Source organism: Eriocheir sinensis, chromosome 45 (assembly GCF_024679095.1).
Source record: "Eriocheir sinensis breed Jianghai 21 chromosome 45, ASM2467909v1, whole genome shotgun sequence".
NCBI lineage: Eukaryota > Metazoa > Arthropoda > Malacostraca > Decapoda > Varunidae > Eriocheir > Eriocheir sinensis.
This window is the reverse complement of record NC_066553.1, coordinates 7,357,304-7,377,187: the sequence shown is the minus strand read 5'-3', so window position 1 is coordinate 7,377,187 and position 19,884 is coordinate 7,357,304. Positions and strand designations below refer to the sequence as shown.

Sequence of the window (19,884 nt, the reverse complement as noted above, 5' to 3'; positions counted from 1 at the left end):
TTCGTAGCAGCAAACAATATTTAAATAAAACTGTTCAAAAAAGATAACTTGTCACAGACCTATATATACAATGCAAGAACAATGACACACACACACACACACACACACACACACACACACACACACACACACACACACACACACACACACACACACTAAAAAAGAACGGCGTGAGCAAGACAAGAACATCACTACTACGCAGAAATTTACGCAACGCAACATATGGACACGAGAGCTGATGATGAACAAGGAAGGGTTGGCGTGTGAGAGAAAAAAATTCCCTTGAAATTGCGCAAACTTTGATTAGAGGGGAACAGGAGCGTTTAGCAAGAAATAACAGGTGAGAGAGAGAGAGAGAGAGAGAGAGAGAGAGAGAGAGAGAGAGAGAGAGAGAGAGAGAGAGAGTATGTGTGTGTGTGTGTGTGTGTGTGTGTGTGTGTGTGTGTGTCACGAGGGAGGGAGGAAGGCCGCCCCGTGTGATGGGTGGAGTTCCGGATGTTTTGGCGTCATTCCGGAAATTGATGGCGGTCAGGGTGGCGTGCTTCCGTTGTGGCGACCCCCGGCCATCGCAGGGGCGTGGCGGCATGGGCGTGGGCGGGGGCGTGGGCGTGGAGAAGCTTGTCCCTTTCCCGTCACTGCCTGTCTCTTCTGTCTCTGTGCACCTATCTACTTTTGTCGGTATCTGTCTCTGCTACTGTCTCTGTCTATGTCTGTATCTTCCTGCGTTTCAAGTTCTGTCTGTCTGTCTGTCTGTCTGTCTGTCTCTCTCTCTCTCTCTCTCTCTCTCTCTAAACGTAATAAATGTTAAAACAGAATCATTAAAAGGTATGTACATATGACATAATAGCATGTAAATTAGTACTGAAATAGTAAGTGAGTACATGAATGTGTGTGTCTGTGTGTGTGTGTGTGTGAGTGCTGGGGCGCAACACACGGGAGGGACACACGTGAGTGAATGAGGCTCCAACTACCCCCCAGCGTCATTACCTGTACAGCGGGCAACACCCAGCCGCCCGACGCACCACAGCGGCGGCCAGTGCTTCCGCGGCGGCTGTCGGAAATCAATGGGAGCAGAGTGTGGCCTTCCTCAGTCTATACCCAACGAGAGCAAATGACAAGCCGAAAACACCCTGAAAATACGCGGCAAAACGATCCTGTTACATCGGAGTACAATGTGAGTGATGTGAAATCAAGTTAAAAGTTACCAAGTGATGATACTCGAGTTTTCATTGAGTGTAATATATAAAAGCATATCGAAGAAGTACGGCGGAGGGCAATGTAATCGTCCGCTGGCAGGAACTAACTCGAGGTAATATGACGTTGCCGATATCCTTCTCGTGACCCCACCGTCTTAGCGCTGGGGGGCAGTGCAGGGGTCGTGACGTGACAAGCAAAGGTGAAAAGTTTGGTTCTCTAGCCCTGCTCGCGTGTCCTCGTATGTCTCACGTCGCCGTCCTCAAGACCTTCCTCGCCCACCGCTTCTTCACCCAAGTGTGCAGCACCAACTGGACGTACCACCACCACTACGACGACAACAACAACGAACAGCACCACAGCTCCTCGTGTTTCCAAAAGGTATAAGTTTAGACTGACCCTTGCCTCCATCCTCACCCCCAGGGCACACACACACACACACACACACACACACACTTATCAAAGGTCAACCCTCCATTTCTTAACGAGGTATTGCCTAGCTCCCATCTTCATCTTCTCTTACCCTCTGAGGAAGGAAACTATTAATTCTATGAAGGCTTCTAAGAGTAACAAGGAGAAAAGTTATGCAAGTCAATCAACGCATGCATGGGAGGAGTGCCGGGAGGCTGATTGCTGTTGCTTGTGTTAGAAGGAGTTTTATCGTTTCCCTCCGCGTCATCAAAGAGCTGGCCAGAGAGAGGTTACTGTTCCCGGAGACACTGGATTAACTTGCAGTGAAAAGAATGTGACTATTGTTCATTATTGCTCGTAATTTTGTTCATCCATTGCTTTGTTCAGCGTTCAGTATTCTCTCTCTCTCTCTCTCTCTCTCTCTCTCTCTCTCTCTCTCTCTCTCTCTCTCTCTCTCTCTCTCTCTCTCTCTCTCTCTCTCTCTTGGGTCCGTCCATTTTTCCCTCAAGCGTGTCTGTTCTCGGCCCTCTCCCTCTATTTGCATTTTACGGCTGCCTGGCGCTCCCCTTCTTTATGTCTCTATTACTCTCTTGCTCGACTCTCTTTCTCCTCCGTCCCTGTTGCTCCCCTTCCATGACAGCTTCCTTTTTGCCTCCGAAACTCTCCCTTTCTCCCTATCTCTCTGGGGCCTTGCATTTGATATTCTTGTGAGAGTGCCGCGGCTTTCCCAGAGAAGTGAAGATTTATAGGAACCGTGTGTGTGTGTGTGTGTGTGTGTGTGTGTGTGTGTACGCAGGTAAGAGGGTTCACGTTAGTAATTACGGTGGGCAGAAGTTAACGAGCAAACTACCCGGAACATGATTAGAGTGTTGCATCATCTCACCTTTTACAAAACCGACTATGTAAGTGAACACGGGCCTCGAAGAGTAAACAAGAACAACTTCCCAACCCACCATTAAAATTACCCGCCAGACATTAAAAAACAGTAGGTATATATATCTAAAGAGCAACACAAAACAGGTCCATACATACAGTTCAAGGATAAACAATGTACGTCCATAGATTCTCACGGCCCTAAAATTATTTATATACCCATTAGCGTGATGGCTGAGAACCACCATGACATAGAAACTCGTGTTACATTTTTGTGGTGATTATTTGTAAAAGATCGCTGACACTCTTCATGTTCCCCTTGCATAATGAGAGAGAGAGAGAGAGAGAGAGAGAGAGAGAGAGAGAGAGAGAGAGAGAGAGAGAGAGAGAGAGAGAGAGAGAGAGAGAGAGAGAGAGAGAGAGAGAGAGAGAGAGAGAGAGAGAATCCAAACGAATGACAATGAGACAGGTAACGGCAAGGAGTCAAGCACAATCTCTAGGTAATTAAACACCTGTAGACTCAAAACACAAAGCTTAAATGTAATCTTATATAATCGTATTCAAATGTAAGGAAAATATATCTGTGCTTAGCTTTTTATCGACATTAATTGGATTGAGTGAGAGGGTGTATTGCTGAGTGTGTGTGTGTGTGTGTGTGTGTGTGTTTTCCCTGGCGCAACTAAAAGCGAAATAGTGGTTAGCGATAGCAGGCGAGTGAAAACGAATACGGAGTAGTAATGAAGGTGCCGCCGGCGAGGAGGGAAAAGGTGAGGAAAGAGAGCAACAGGAGACGCAGGCGAAGGACGGGGCAAGGACGTGGACGAGAGGCTGAAGGGGATCATGTTTTGCGTCGTTTCATTTTGAGGGAAAACTGCGCAAAAGTGAAACCTTAAACTTTCTTCACCTCACCCGAATTAGTAAGTGCAACACATGACGCGGTATCTCCCCATTTTGCCCCCTTCCTCGTCTCCCCCAAACCTTGCATCCTCCTCCCCATGCATCCTCTTCCCGCCCTCTTTATATCTACGACCCTACTCTATCTACGACTCCACCAAACTTTATTCTTCTACCTCTGCTATATCCTCTCTGCCTTTCCTTCCTTTAACTCTTTTTTTCTTCTTCTCTCCCAAACCTTATCCTCTCTGCCTTTCCTTCCTTTAACTCTTTTTTTCTTCTTCTCTCCCAAACCTTGCATCCTCCTCCCCATGCATCCTCTTCCCGCCCTCTTTATATCTACTACCCTACTCTATCTACGACTCCACCAAACTTTATTCTTCTACCTCTGCGTTATCCTCTCTGTCTCTCCTTCCTTTAACTCTTTTTTTCTTCTTCTCTCCCAAACCTTGCATCCTCCTCCCCATCTTCTTATCTCCCTTTTATCTTCTTTTCTTCTTCTCTCCCAAACCTTGCATCCTCCTCCCCATGCATCCTCTTCCCGCCCTCTTTATATCTACGACCCTACTCTATCTACGACTCCACCAAACTTTATTCTTCTACCTCTGCGTTATCCTCTCTGCCTCTCCTTCTTCCTTTAACTCTTTTTTTTTCTCTTCTCCCCCAAACCTTGCATCCTCCTCCCCATCTTCCTTCCTCCCTCCATATAAAATCCTCCTCACTATCTTCTAATCTACGCCACCAAACTTATATTCTACTACAGCTTCATCCTCTCTGCCTCTCCTTCTTCCTTTAATTCTTTTTTTTTTCTCTTCTCTCCCAAACCTTGCATCCTCCTCCCCATCTTTCCTCCCTCCATATAGAATCCTCCTCACTATCTTCTAACCTACGACACCAAACTTATATTCTACTACAGCTTCCTCATTTCTGCCTATCCTTCTTCTGTAACTCCCCTTCCCTTTCTCCAATCTTCCTTAAAAATATATTACTTGCTGCAATCTCCCTCTTCGTGTTTCACCCATCCCTCAGTCCTTACCTATTATCCCCTTCTGAACCATCTACTTCCTCTCCTCCCTCTTCCCTACGCATCCTCCTCTGCCTCTTCATCGAGCACTCTCCATCCCTCTCCTCCCCCCTGGTTGAGTTCATCTTTTCCATCATCTCCCTGCCATTTCTCCCCAAGCCTCGACAAGAACTCCTTATCTTGTTCCTCTCTCTCCCTTCACATGGTATCCTCATTTTCTTTCTCTTCTTTCACCCTACCAGTACCCTGTTCTTCCTCTTTCCTCTAGGCACACTCCTCCTCCTCTTTCCTCTACGCACCTTCCTCCTCCTCCTCTTCCTCTTCTTTTCCCTTGCTCAGCTTCCCCCATTTCTGCTCTTATTAGCCCCACGCCTCCTGCCGCCACCCCTATTTCCTCCAGCCCCGTCAATCAATGCTCTGCCTCTCCGCCCACCTCATCTCCACCCCCATTACCGGCGACCTTCACCCAGCACCGCCGCCCGCCGCCACGACCACCAGTACCGTCACTTACACAACCATCCCGACCACACGCTCCAACAACGAAAACAATATTGCTTCCGCTGCTACTGCTGTTGTTACTGCCACTACTACTAATACCACTACCACTGTTACTACTACTACTACTACTACTACTACTACCACTACCAATACTACCACTACCACTGTTACTACTACTACTACTACTACTACTACTACTACTACTACTACTACTACTATTACTACTACCACTACTACTACTACTACTACTACTACTACTACTACTACTACTACTACTACTACTACTACTACTACTACTACTACTACTACTACTACTACTACTACTACTACAGCGAATTTTACTATTACTACTTCAAAAAATAATATCTATTATTTAGGAGAGCAAGTCCGCCCTTGTATAAAGTATGCATTTTATGTGTGTGTAGGTGTGTTCAGCACACAGGTCTTCCGTGTTGTGCAACGCAGAGTGAAAGGATTTTCGTTTTATCAACTCCTATTCTCATAGATTTCGCCTCTTTCTGTCTCTTCTCTATATATTCATACTAGATTATCTTTTGATCTTGCTAACTGCATGCCTCTACCCTTGGCCTCGCTGCACACGCCTTTTTACTCCAAGTTACCTCTATGCTGTCCAAATCCCTTTTGTAAGTGTTAACCAGCATCTTCATTCTTCCATCCCTTCCGCTGGTAAACTCAGGAACAACCGTCTTTCATCTGTGTTTCTTCTTCCTACGACTTGAACGTTTTCAAGATCGGAGTATAAAAAACATTCAATCCAAAGCTAACCCTCTCTTTCGGCTACTCTACCTGTCCTCTATTTGCAGGGGCAGCGCTATAGCGGCCTTTTTCAACTTTTTGTTTCGCCCTTAAGATGGATTCTGTGTTGTAAAATAAACTGTCCACAAATGATTATTTTACCTGCTCTAGAAGTGCAGAAATCTTGCAGCACCGCAGCTTTCTCTTCACCACCCACGCCACTACTCCCGTGCTCGACAGCCAACAAACACCAGACTCAAGAGAGATCAAAGTGCAATAAGTTTTCTACGAGAATATGCCCGCCATTACCACCACCACCACAACCAGCTCCTCCTCAGCCACTACCAGTCTAACTCCATCGTTGGTTCCTCCTCCACCATCCCTGCATGTCCTCCATAACAATAATTTTCATCACCACCTTCACTAACGGCTCCACCACCCTCCACTACCAAATCCACCTCCAGCCTCACCTCCATCACAACCACAACCACTGCCACCACACTCTCCACCACCACCACTCCCACCACCTCCATCACGTGCGACCCTCCATCGTTACAATAGCTCCTCCAGAGTTACGCCCCGGGAATATGGAAGACGCGTCGTTTCCAATAATTAAACAATTTTTCCTTCCCCGATGGCCGAGTCCAGTCATGGCGGGCGACTATTAGCTTCTCTTTGTTGGATTTATGTTCGCCTTAATGCCGGGCTGCCGAGAGGGCCGGCGAATGGTCGAAGCCGAATAACCTCGTCCAGGGCTGGTAATAGAATGTTTTTTCTTCCTCCTCGGCGGGTTAAGTCTTCAGGTTCGGAGCCATTCTTAGGCACTTCGATTCTCTCAAGTGCGCTGGGGAGGCGGCGGCACAATAACCAATTTCATACGAAGTGCATATGCTTGTATTTACCGCTGCCATTGAAAACGGTGACGGCAACAGAGGTACACACTAGTCATTGGAATATTGTGTGTGTGTGTGTGTGTGTGTGTGTGTGTGTGTGTGTTATTGTGCTTCGGTGTTCTCGTAGATGCCGTCGCAAGCAGAACGTGATAAGCCAGCATGCAGGAGTCGTAATAAACTAATGGACAACTAATGTGACAGGACAATTTCGGGGGGCAAGCGTGAGATGCCGTAATCCTTTACCGAGGGCAAATTGAGTTCCCTGTGCGTGACAGCGTCAATTAAATATATCTGCGCCAAGTCTTAAAAGTAAGCCAAAAATAAAAACTTCCTCTCATGAATTTTAAAACTCTCGCGGCGTTCAGGCACTCTCACCTGAATATTATTGTGGAAATGCAGATGCAAATACTCTCCTAAATTCTAAGCAAAGTCGAAAATACACAAATGATTTTGGGCCAAGAAAGAGAAAGAGAATGAGCCTGGAGGCAGCCGGGCACGGCGGGACGTGGCGGCTGGGAGGGGAAACACTAGGCCGCTAGGGCTGAGAAGAAGAAAAGAAAATAATACTTCTAATAAAAGGAAAATAAGAAGAAAAGAAGAAGAAGTAGAGAAGAAGAAGAAGAAGAAGAAGAAGAAGAAGAAGAAGAAGAAGAAGAAGAAAAAAAGAAGAAGAAGAAGAAGAAGAAGAAGAAGAAGAAGAAGAAGAAGAAGAAGAAGAAGAAGAAGAAGAAGAAGAAGAAGAAGAAGAAGAAGAAGAAGAAGAAGAAGAAGAAGAAGAAGAAGAAGAAGAAGAAGAAGAAGAACAAGAAGAAGAACAAGAAGAAGAACAAGAACAAGAACAAGAAGAACAACAACAAGAAGAAAAGAAGCAGAATTACTACCATTACATGAATATTGATAATTGTTTGTTAACTTACATTCAATGCTGTCTATTTACAAACTCCTTGATCACCATACCTTGTCTGTGGAGGAGAAAGAGAAGTAACCCTAAGTAATCATTTTTTCATTATAAGAATGCATGAAAGGAAAAAGAAATAGAAAGAAGTTAAGTAATAATAATAATAATAATAATAATAATAATAATAATAATAATAATAATAATAATAATAATAATAATAATAATAATAATAATAATAATAATAATAATAATAAGAAGAAGAAGAAGAAGAAGAAGAAGAAGAAGAAGAAGAAGAAGAACGAGAACAAGATCAAGAACAAGAAGAACAAGAGGAACAAGAAGAAAAAAGCACAAGAACAAAAAACAAAAACAAAAAAACACATGAAAACGAGAAGAAGGAAAACAAGAAAGAGATGATGATAATGAGGAAGAAGATAAAGCAGAAGAAGAAGAACAAAAATGACCGATGACAGTAAAGTACTTATATTGAAACAACAACAACAACAACGTAGAAACACTCAGCAACGAGGGCAAATTATACAAATGCAAGTTACTACTACTACTACTACTACTACTACTACTACTACGAGTGGTCAGCGTGCGGGTGTGGTGAGCCAAGGTTCGAGTCCCACAAAAACACACTTATTTTTCAAGCCATCGCCGAGGGGCGGAAGATTACCCACAAGCTGCCCAGATCTTCAATCAACTTTAACTTCAGCGACTTCGTTCAAGTGGAGCACCGGGGGGCAGCATGGGCCAAGCAAGTCATACATCACGGCAGCCACTATAAATAAAATTCGCCTGCGCCACTAACGGGTTGGGGTCGTAAAAGGGGCCCTTCAAAAAACTCTGAAGGCGCTACGGGCAGCACGTAAAAAAATACTACTACTATTAATAGTTTACTACTACAGCTACTACCGTTACTACTACTTGTCTCACCGGTGCCACAAAATTCTCCTATTTTTGTCAAATTCACACACACACACACACACACACACACCGTTACGTCCTTCCACAATGGTCTCCACAACAATCTGGTCTCGGGTCATTCCGTGCCATGACTCGTGGCACAAAGGAAATGGGTCTGTCTCACGTATTGGGGAAGCAGTTCTCTTTCATTTCAAGTGTTTCATTCGACATTTCATTATTTTTCTATCTCGTGTACGACACTTTTTCTTCCTTATCGTAGGGTACTTTAGCATCTTTGCGTCATTTCATATGTATTCAGACAACGAGGAGATTTTTTGCCATTTTTGGTATGTTCCTTTATTGGCCACTTTTCATAATTCTTTTTTTTTCTGTTATAAACTTGTTGCCGAACAGTCTGAGACGCTTTTCTTATTATAATCAAAGACCCTCTGCTTTTTCGCATTTACAATTTTTCTGCCAGCAATTTTCTTCCTTGATGTGCAGCAATACGGAGTCTCGGGACTTTCGTGAGGAATACTGTTGTCCAGCAACTGTGCTGCCGCGAACAGCCTTTTTTTCAAGGAGACATTTATCAAACTTAAGGTGTTCCGTCATCCCATAATGGAGGAATATGATATAAAGGATGTGATATGAAGGGGTGAGACCCTGAATCACTAATATTGTAATTTTAACAGAGCAGTTGGCGGTGCAAACCCTCGGCGAGGCACACATTGATACGACATCTTGTTAGTGGAGCCGAAGGTGGCCACACACAGAGCGCTAATGATCTGTGTAGCTTCCTCGCTTGTTCATTGATTATTTGACCTGAGTTTCCATTGCATGACTATTTCCTTCTTGAGCTTAATTGTGCGCCACAAGCCTATCTTGATTTATGCTCGTATATCTTACATTTTTTTTCTTTTTTTCTTTGGAAGGTTTCGTAGGTTGCCGATACTGTATTTTCCCATGAAAGCCGCGGCCACATTTTGTGTTATGCTCAGACTGTGCTCTGTGACACAGAATCCTTCCGCTCGTACTTTTGCTTGTGTCCACCCAACAAAAGCTCGCACAAGGAAGCACATCAGTGAGGGCTGAGCAGTGACAGGCGTAATGAACGTCCACGCCAGATGACTGAATTAAACTTAGTAGTTCAGTGGTGCTGGAATGTGCAATTAACGAGGGAAACAAATACTGCCTACATGTTCTTCATGCAAACAAGGCTTATTGAATATATATATATATATATATATATATATATATATATATATATATATATATATATATATATATATATATATATATATATATATATATATAGATATATATATATGTGTGTGTGTGTGTGTGTGTGTGTGTGTGTGTGTGTGCGTGCGTGCGTGTGTGTGTGTGTGTGTGTGTGTGTGTGTGTGTGTGTGTGCGTGCGTGCGTGCGTGTGTGTGTGTGTGTATGTGTGTGTGTGTGTGTGTGTGTGTGTGTGTGTGTGTGTGTGTGTGTGTGTGTGTGTTGTGCCAGACTCTATCGAAAGCTTTCGATATGTCTAGCGCAACTGAGAAAGTTTCACCGAAACGGCTAAGAGAGGATGACCAAGAATCAGTTAAAAGAGTAAGATCGCCAGTAGAACGCCCCTTGCGAAACCCATACTGGCGATCAGATAGAAGGTCAGAAGTAGAAAGGTGCTTTTGAATCTTCCGGTTAAGGATTGATTCAAAAGCTTTAGATAGACAGGAAAATAAAGCAAAAGGGCGGTAGTCTGAGTGATTGGAACGGTCACCCTTCTTAGGTAAATCTTTGATATTTATAGGGCAATTCCAATCGCAATACCGTGGGTTATTGGTGAATAAAAAAACTGTTCTTGGAAGAGCTGAATAAGCATTTTCTAGAATAAGTATTTCCTTTCCCCTGGCGACTTGTAAGAGGACATTTTGAGTAGACACAGAAACCAGGCCTGTTGGCTACTGATCAAGTTACCCGCGCACCTGTATCGCAGTGCCTCTCATCTCTTTTTGTCGGCAGTTCGCCTCACGGCCCAGTCGCAGTGAGAGGTTTGCAACTCGGTAATGATGCGCAGCGGGAAGCGTCACCACCTTAACTTCGACACGTCCGTCGAAGTCACACTGATCCGATTCCAGAACAACGATGTTGTCAGTGTCCTCATCGTTTATCTCTCTACATATTTGTCTTGATGAATCAGTAAATCAATCAGTCAACCAATCTCTCTAATCATTCATTTACTTCTTGACTCTTCGAAATTGCGAATAATGAAACGCAACGAAACTGATCTCGAATAACAACGCAGAGTGAAACTATTTTTTTCTTAGGATCAGGCTGTTTTTTGGACTGCGGGACACGCAACGCTCATTTCAAATGTCATAGTAATTATGATCAAGACCTAAAATGATTTTGTCAGGCTTCCGCCTGCTCCATTAGTATGAGGGGCGAGCATGGCAACACACTCCCAACACATCAAATAGCTACCAGATCCAAGTCAATTCCCGGAGTGACATCAGGACGTCGGCTCATTGGGGGACGCGGCCTGCCAGTCACTCGGGCGTCGTACCCTTGACAACCCGGCAGGAGCGTCAGGGGCCCCGGTGCAGGATGATGCTCAACGCCAGAGTGAATCAGCTCGGTTGAGTCCACCCCTTTCATGTCCTCCCTTCCTCCCTTGTACCGTGGCATGTTTTCCTGCATAACGGTAACACCCACATGCTTCCGGTGTGCTGCAGATAGTATAACACGTCACAAAACTGTATTCATAATTTTTTCACTAATTCAAGAACATATTTAGAAAAACAAACAAATATTAAAAATCTGTTGCGAGATGTCTCATTAAAATATATACGGAATAAAAGGAACCACCAACCGAAGTAACATTTTTTTCAATCCCTTCTTCCATTTACAAGATTTTGATTTCACAAACGTTTAACACTCCAGAATTTTTTTTTTTTTTTTTTACAACAAAGGAGGCAGCTCAAGGGCAACAAAAAAAGAAAACAATAATAAAAAAAAGCCCGCTACTTGCTGCTCCTAAAGTAAAACAAAAGAGGTGGCCGAAAGGAAGATCAAATACAGGAGGAGAGGTGTCCTGATACCCTCCTCTTGAAAGAGTTCAAGTCGTAGGCAGGAGGAAATACAAATGAAGGAAGATTGTTCCAGAGTTTACCAGCGTAAGGGATGAAAGAGTGAAGAAGCTGGTTAACTCTTGCATAAGGGGTTTGGACAGTATAGGGATGAGCATGAGTAGAAAGTCGAGTGCAGCAGGGGCCGCAGGAGGGGAGGCATGCAGTTAGCAAGTTCAGAAGAGCAGTCAGCGTGGAAATATCGATAGAAGATAGAAAGAGAGGCAACATTGCGGCGGAATTTAAGAGGTAGAAGACTATCAGTATGAGGAGGAGAGCTGATGAGACGAAGAGCCTTAGCCTCCACTCTGTCCAGAAGAGCTGTGTGAGTGGAGCCCCCCCACACATGAGATGCATACTCCATACGAGGGCGGAAAAGGCCCCTGTATATGGACAGCAGCTGTGCAGGGGAGAAGAACTGGCGGAGACGGTACAGAACGCCCAGCCTCGAGGAAGCTGATTTAGTAAGAGATGAGATATGAAGTTTCCAGTTGAGATTTTGAGTTAAGGATAGACCGAGGATGTTTAGTGTTGAGGAAGGTGATAGCTGGGTGTTGTCAAAGAATAGGGGATAGTTGTTTGGAAGATTGTGTCGAGTGGATAGGTGGAGAAACTGTGTTTTTGAGGCGTTGAAGGACACCAGGTTCTTCTTGCCCCAATCGGAAATAATAGTAAGGTCTGAGGCTAAGCGTTCTGCAGCCTCCAGCCTTGATTCGTTAAGTTCCTGAAAGGTGGGTCTTCTATTATAAGAAGTTGAGTAATGCAGAGTGGAATCATCGGCGTAGGAATGGATAGGACAGTTCGTTTTGGAAAGAAGATCATCAATGAACAACAAGAAAAGAGTGGGAGATAGGACAGAACCCTGTGGGACACCACTGTTGATAGATTTAGGTGAAGAACAGTGACCGCCTACCACAGCAGAGATAGAACGTCCGGAAAGGAAGCTGGAGATAAAAGTACAGAGAGGGATATAACTCGTAGGAGTGTAGTTTAGAAAGCAAATATTTGTGCCAGAACATATCAAAAGCTTTTGAGATGTCAATCGCAATAGAAAAATTTTAACCTAAACGGCTAAGAGAGGATTACCAAGAGTCAGTTAAGAAGGCTAGTATATCACCAGTATAACGCCCCTTGCGGAACCCATAATGTCGATCAGATAGAAGGTCAGAAGTGGAAATGTGCTTTTGAATCTTACGGTTAATGATTGATTCAAAAGCTTTAGATGAACAAGAAAGTAAATCTATAGGACGGTAGTTTGAGTGATTGGAGCGGTCAACCTTCTTAGTTACAGGCTGTATGAAGGCATACTTCCAGCAAGAAGGAAAGGTAGATGTTGACAGTCAGAGGCGAAAGAGTTTGACCAGGCAGGGTGACAGCACGGAGGCACAGTTTTAACGACAATAGGAGGCACTCCATCAGGTCCATAAGCCTTCTGAGGATTGAGGCCAGAGAGGGCATAGAAAACATAATTTGAAGAAACTTTATAACAGGCATACAGGAGTCAGAGGGGGATGAGTAGGAGGAATATGTCCAGAATCGTCCAGAGTGGAGTTTTAGAAAAAGTTTTAGAGAAGAGTTCAGCCTTAGTGATAGATGAAACGGCAGTGTTGCCGTCAGGACTGAGGTGAAAGATGAAGAAGTGAAGTTGGAGGAGATGTTTTTGGCTAGATGCCAGAAGTCACGGGAAGAGTTAGAGAAAGCAAGGTTTGACATTTTCTATTAAAGAAAGAATTTTGGTTAGTCGGAGAATAGATTTGGCACGATTTCGGGCAGAAATGTAAAGTTCATAATTAGCATTAGTTTGAAGGCTCTGGTACCTTTTGTGAGCTACCTCTCTATCATTGACAGCACGAGAACAAGCGTGATTAAACCAATGCTTTTTAGCGTGAGGAGTATAGAAAGAACGAGGAATGTATGCCTCCATTCCAGAGACAATCACCTCTGTGATGCGCTGAGCACACACAGAGGGGTCTCTATCCTGGAAGCAATAATCATTCCACGGGAAATCGGAAAAGTACATCCTCAGGTCGTCCCACCGAGCTGAAGCAAAATGCCAGAAGCATCGCCTCTTCGGTGGGTCCAGAGGGTGTACAGGAGCGATAGGACAGGATGCAGAAATAAGATTGTGATCGGAGGAGCCCAACGGAGAGAACAGTTTGACAGAATAAGCAGAAGGGTTTGAGGTAAGGAAGAGGTCTAGAATGTTGGGCCGATCAGTTACATGGTGGTGACGCGGGTTAGGTCAGTGATACACGACAACGACACACAGGTCCATGCTTCGGGTTAGTGAATGTTCCATGCAGACAACACGAAGGGAGGAGAAAGGAGGCGAGGAGGGAAGGGAAGTAGAGAAAAAAAGAATGAGGGGAAAAGTGATAAATAGGGCGATGAGAGTAATCCGGGAGACAGGAGAGGGGAGAGGAGCATTAGGGATAAGAAATGGTTGCTTGTAGAAAGGGAAGAGTGCGTTTGTGTGCGTCAATTATGAATGAAAGAGGATGTTATAAGGAAGGGGAAGGAAGAAAATGGGAACAAAGCAATCAAGTAGTTTAACACACACACACACACACACACACACACACACCGCAACACTCAATGAAGGGAAAGGAACTTCATAATGTCAATCATAAAAACAATCAGCTGTCAGCGTGTGTGTGTGTGTGTGTGTGTGTGTGTGTGTGTGTGTGTGTGTGTGTGTGTGTGTGTGTGTGTGTGTGTGTGTGTGTGTGTGTGTGTGTGTGTGTGCAGGTGGTTTCATACATTAAAACAAATAGTGAAAGTTGAGCAAAAATTACCCTCCTCTTAGCAAACGTCCACGTCAGAAAATCTTCGCCGTTTTTCTTCATTATATTTTTTTTCCGGAAAGAAATTAAGTAAAAGCAAGTAAAGAGAGATGGCGCCATTCTAAAACACTTGCCTGCGCCATGACGGGCTGGGGCCGACTACCATCCAGGCCCATCAAGAAAGTCTACCGGCGCCATAAGCTGACACGTAAAAAAATAAAAAAAAAATATAAATATATATATATATATATATATATATATATATATATATATATATATATATATATATATATATATATATATATATATATATATATATATATATATATATATATATATATATGTATATATATATATATATATATATATATATATATATATATATATATATATATATATATATATATATATATATATATATATATATATACATATATATATATATCATTAGTGATATGCAATTCACCAAGCAGAAGTAGAAAGTATTCTTTGGAAAACAGCCCCAAAACACCGTCCCAGCAATAAGTAAGACAAAGGCAGCCACAAAATTATTCAATTCACAGCTCTCGTTCAGCGCCAGGTGTCGCCGGGCTGGTAGGATGAGTGTTACCTGTTTTAGTGTTATTATGTGCCATCTGTCTCTCTCTCTCTCTCTCTCTCTCTCTCTCTCTCTCTCTCTCTCTCTCTCTCTCTCTCTCTCTCTCTCTCTCTGTGTGTGTGTGTGTGTGTGTGTGTGTGTGTAATTCACCACGGCCTGATCACGAGTTGGACTCGCTTTCGCCAGCAGGTACTCTCGCGACGCGAGCAAGTGCTCATTATTGTCGATCTCTTACTGCTAGGACCTCACACACCACACACCCCATCCCCCTTGCTCAAGGGGGGACAGTAACCACCCCTAGTCAACGGAAAGTATCCGGCCTGAGCAGGGCTCGAACCGCCGCCTGTCTGGCCGTGAAGCCTTGCAGCGCGGCACCCTAACCGATTGAGCTACCGGAGGTGTGTGTGTGTGTGTGTGTGTGTGTGTGTGTGTGTGTGTGTGTGTGTGTGTGTGTGTGTGTGTGTGTGTGTGTGTGTGTGTGTGTGTGTGTGTGTGTGTGTGTGTGTGTATGTTTGTGTGTCATGTTATCTCTAGTTGTGTGTCTGTCTGTTACGGCTCATGTCTTCATCTCTGTCTCTCACTGACACACACACATACACACACACACACACACACACACACACACACACACACAGACACACACATTTTCTTATACACAAACACTCCTTATTCCCCGTCTTTAACAGTCCCAAGGTAATGCGATGAAGCAAAGGCAGGTGTTGGCGAAGGAAGGAAAGGGAAGGGACGAGGAAGGAGGAGAAAGTGAATGAGGAGAGCTGCGTCCTTGGTCTCTTCCTCCCTTCAGCCCTCTCCGTTTGTCTTCACTCTCGCTTTCCTACCTCCTTACTAGAGAGGCTTGACCCATCCCCTCACTATTTCTCTCTCTCTCTCTCTCTCTCTCTCTCTCTCTCTCTCTCTCTCTCTCTCTCTCTCTCTCTCTCTCTCTGGATGTGTGTGTGTGTGTGTGTGTGTGTGTGTGTGTGTGTGTGTGTGTGTGTGTGTGTGTGTGTGTGTGTGTGTGTGTGTGTGTGTGTGTGTGTGTGTGTGTGTTGCCTTTTGTGTGAGACTGTCTTTTGTATGTGGTCTGGTGTCTTTTTGTATCTCTCTCTCTCTCTCTCTCTCTCTCTCTCTCTCTCTCTCTCTCTCTCTCTCTCTCTCTCTCTCTCTCTCTCTCTCTCTCTCTCTCTCTCTCTCTCTTGTATATTTTTTTCATTTAAATTACACATCTAAAATTTTCCATTTGCAATCACAATAAATTGCTATTCGCATTTTCATACATAGCAAAACATAGCCAAGCAGCTTATAAAGGATCAAATTATAATTATTAATATATTTTTTCTGTCATGCTGGCTTCTCTTTTTCATCTTTTATTTCAGCCTTTCACTTATTGTTTTCTCGTCACAGTTTTTCTCCATGTCTGGTTGTCTCTGTCCCATCACCAGCATTGCTATATTATCGTACTCATCGCATTGCATTTTCCTACTTTCTGGTCGATAGCTCTAGCAAAAAAAGAGCAAAAACCATCACTCTTTAACTGTTTCAACGATAACTTTAATTTTCTATCGGTGTTTTTGTGGTTACGACGGTCTTGGAGCCTAAAAATGGTAAATGCGATGCTCAGAGTACGACAATTTGGCAACGCTGCCCCTCACCCTCTCTCTCCGTCTGTCCTCTTTCCTTTCAGATCTCTTCCCTGTCTGGCCTCTTGTCCCCTTAGCTCCCCGCCCTGGCTGACCTACTCCGTTGTCTCAGCCTTCCTTCTCGTCTATCCTCTGTCCTCTCAGCCTCCCTCCCTGTCTGACCTACTCTTTCCTCTCAACCTCTCTCCCCGTCTTACCTCTTCTGTCCTCTCTGCCTTCCTTCCCGCAAGTCCTCCAGTCCTCTCCGCCTTCCTCTCCGCCTGTTCTCCTGCCCTCTCTGCCTCTCTCCTCGTCTGGCCTCATCTGTGTTGTTGCTGCCGATCGCTATCCTCTTGCACTCCCCTTCTACATTATGAGCCGAGATCGAAGGACTAACAATCACTTCTGACCTTCAGGATAACTACCCACCTTTACCTCTGATCCCGGGTAAAAGGGACGTAGCCAGCTTTCTCTGTACGTCTGTGTCTGTCTGTCTGTCTATTTCAGTGTCTGTCTGTCATTGTATGTTTGCCACTCACTTTGCCTGTCTTGTGTTTGTGACGGTACTGGTCTATTTGATCATTTGTTTGTCTCTCTCCCACACTAGCTGGTTTTTTTTTATGTGTGTGTGTGTGTGTGTGTGTGTGTGTGTGTGTGTGTGTGTGTGTGTGTGTGTGTGTGTGTGAAAGTATGTGTAAATGTATTCATCTCTCTCTCTCTCTCTCTCTCTCTCTCTCTCTCTCTCTCTCTCTCTCTCTCTCTCTCTCTCTCTGTCTCTCTCTCTCTCTCTCTCTCTCTCTCTCTCTCTCTCTCTCTCTCTCTCTCTCTCTCTCTCTCTCTCTCTCTCTCTCTCTCTCTCTCTCTCTCTCTCTCTCTCTCTCTCTCTCTCTCTCTCTCTCTCTCTCTCTCTCTCTCTCTCTCTCTCTCTCTCTCTCTCTCTCTCTCGCTGCCTGCTGTTTCATTTAGGCAGCATCGCATCACCTGATCACCGCGCCCGTGTGTCTCCCGTAATGAGGGGCGCGGAGCAGCGGCAGCCGAGGGACTTAACTGTGTCGGGCGAGTGAATTTTCCAAAGAGGATGAGCAGAAGCCGGCGCGTGTTCGGGGCTCTGATGGGCGAGGAACAGGCTGGATGGGAGTGTTACAAAAGAGCGATGGAACGAAACAGAAGCTGAATGGTTATCTTTATTATCTCTTTTCCTGCCACTGCGTCCTAAATGAGTTGTACCAGCGCCGCCGCCGACAGTGCGAAGTGAGATTAGAAAAAGTCATCAAACAAAAGGTCTCTCTGGGGGGAGTTAACGGGAGTCAATGGAAGACAATACAGGTTCAGAGGCTACGGTCACCTGCGTCAAATATATTCCTTTGAAGGTGGACTCGCCATCAGTGTTTCCCCACCGGATGTAGATAATGGAGGGTAATTTTTCTCTTCTTTGTGAAACCTACAAATTATCAAATCCTTCTCTCACCCTTCACCAAGCCATTTATCACCCCTTCACTTGCACTCCTTTACGCTATACACCATCATATCTTCTCTTTAGGCCTAGTGACTTAACGTTGCTTCCGCTGCCTATATATACACAAGACGGCCTAACGGTGAGTGAAGGCCACGAGGAAAATGGTGAGGACCCAGCAAACATAATGACATGACTCGGCTTTTTATGGCCGCTATGGATGTCGCAACTCCTGACACACTTTCGTAAGGCTTCCCAGACACACACGCTGGGTACTTAAGTCTATACATCGGTCATACTTACCTACACCAGCTCACATACGTTCGCCTACGCAACTCTAATGACTATAAAAGAACAACATCTGGCCCTGACTTTCACGGCTTACGAACTGAACATTAGGAAGAGTCTGAAGAAAAGGAAATAAGACACCTTCACATAAACAGGAATAAGATAGAATAAATATTAAATAATGATGAAATATATGGGTGAAAGTAAACGAATGAGAAGAGGCAATATAATACTCCTTCACATACCCAGGAATAACATAGAATATATGATGATGAAATATGTGAGTGCCGCAATAGAAAGTCTCATCCCTCTACGCATATCAGCTGAAAGAGATTTGGTACCACTCAAAGTAAGAACTCGAGGGGAACACAGGAAATTGAAAGCTGGGGCAAACAGAGCGATAATACATTTACATTAACCTCGCACAGCGGGGTTTATAGTGAACCAGACGCACACACACACACACACACACACACACACAACGACCTACGCAAAATTCAATCAGCCACACTTCTATCATCGTACATTCACCTCTCTCTCTCTCTCTCTCTGTCTCTCTCTCTCTCTCTCTCTCTCTCTCTCTCTCTCTCTCTCTCTCTCTCTCTCTCTCTCTCTCTCTCTCTCTATAGCATTATCGCCATAGAGAGAGAGAGAGAGAGAGAGAGAGAGAGACCGAAAACCACTCACCCATCCCTGCTTAACTGCCTACCCACATGCCTGCCTGCCTGTGTTGCTTCTGCCCACCTTTGTCTGCCTGTTTCAACCTACTTCTACCTCTGCCTCTCTCAGCTTGCGTACCCACCTGCCTGCCTGTCTCTGTCTACCTGTCCGCTTCTGTCTGTCTCTGTCTGCTTCGGCCCGCCTTTGCCTGTTTTTTTTTTTTTTTGCTAGCTTTTGTCTTCCTCTGCCTGCTTTTGCCTACTTCTGCTTTTGCCTCTGCTTCTTCCTGCTTGCCTATCCACTAGTCCTTCTACCTACCTGCTTGCTTGTTTCTGCTTTCCTTTGCCTAACTGCTTGCTCGTTTCTGCTTTCCTTTGCCTAACTCTTGCTTGTTTCTGCTTTCCTTTGCCTAACTCCTTGCTCGTTTCTGCTTTCCTTTGCCTAACTGCTTGCTTGTTTCTGCTTTCCTTTGCCTAACTGCTTGCTTGTTTCTGCTTTCCTTTGCCTAACTGCTTGCTTGTTTCTGCTTTCCTTTGCCTAACTGCTCGCTTGTTTCTGCTTTCCTTTGGCTAACTGCTTGCTTGTTTCTGCGTTCCCTTGCCTAACTGCTTACTTGTTTCTGCTTTCCTGTGCCTAACTGCTTATTCCTGCCTCCCTCCCTCGGCCTTCCTATCTACCTTTTTTCTCCCTACCTCTTGCTGCCTGTTTCTGCCTACTTCTGCCTACCTCTACCTCTACTGCCTACCTGCCGTCCTGCCTTAGCCTGTCCACGGCGGGAGATCAATCGCTCACCTGCACCTCCACCTAAAGTCACGGTTCCTCAGCTTTAAGCCCCAAGGACGAGACTCATGGATCTCTCTCTCTCTCTCTCTCTCTCTCTCTCTCTCTCTCTCTCTCTCTCTCTCTCTCTCTCTCTCTCTCTCTCTCTCTCTCTCTCTCTCTCTCTCTCTCTCTCTCTCTCTCTCTCTCTCTCTCTCTCTCTCTCTCTCTCTCTCTCTCTCTCTCTCTCTCTCT

At 44.7% G+C, this 19,884-nt stretch overlaps 1 protein-coding gene across 1 annotated transcript in view; it reads left to right on the top strand.

Moving 5' to 3' along the window:
• The first annotated feature begins 831 nt into the window (after positions 1 to 831).
• Positions 832 to 19,884, top strand: part of LOC126980688 (CD151 antigen-like) — a 58,243-nt gene continuing 39,190 nt past the window's right edge. Inside the window, exon 1 of the mRNA XM_050830821.1 lies at positions 832 to 1,575. Coding sequence (XP_050686778.1) covers positions 1,438 to 1,575 — 138 coding nt within the window. The 5' untranslated portion in view covers positions 832 to 1,437. The remainder of the gene's footprint in view (positions 1,576 to 19,884) is intronic.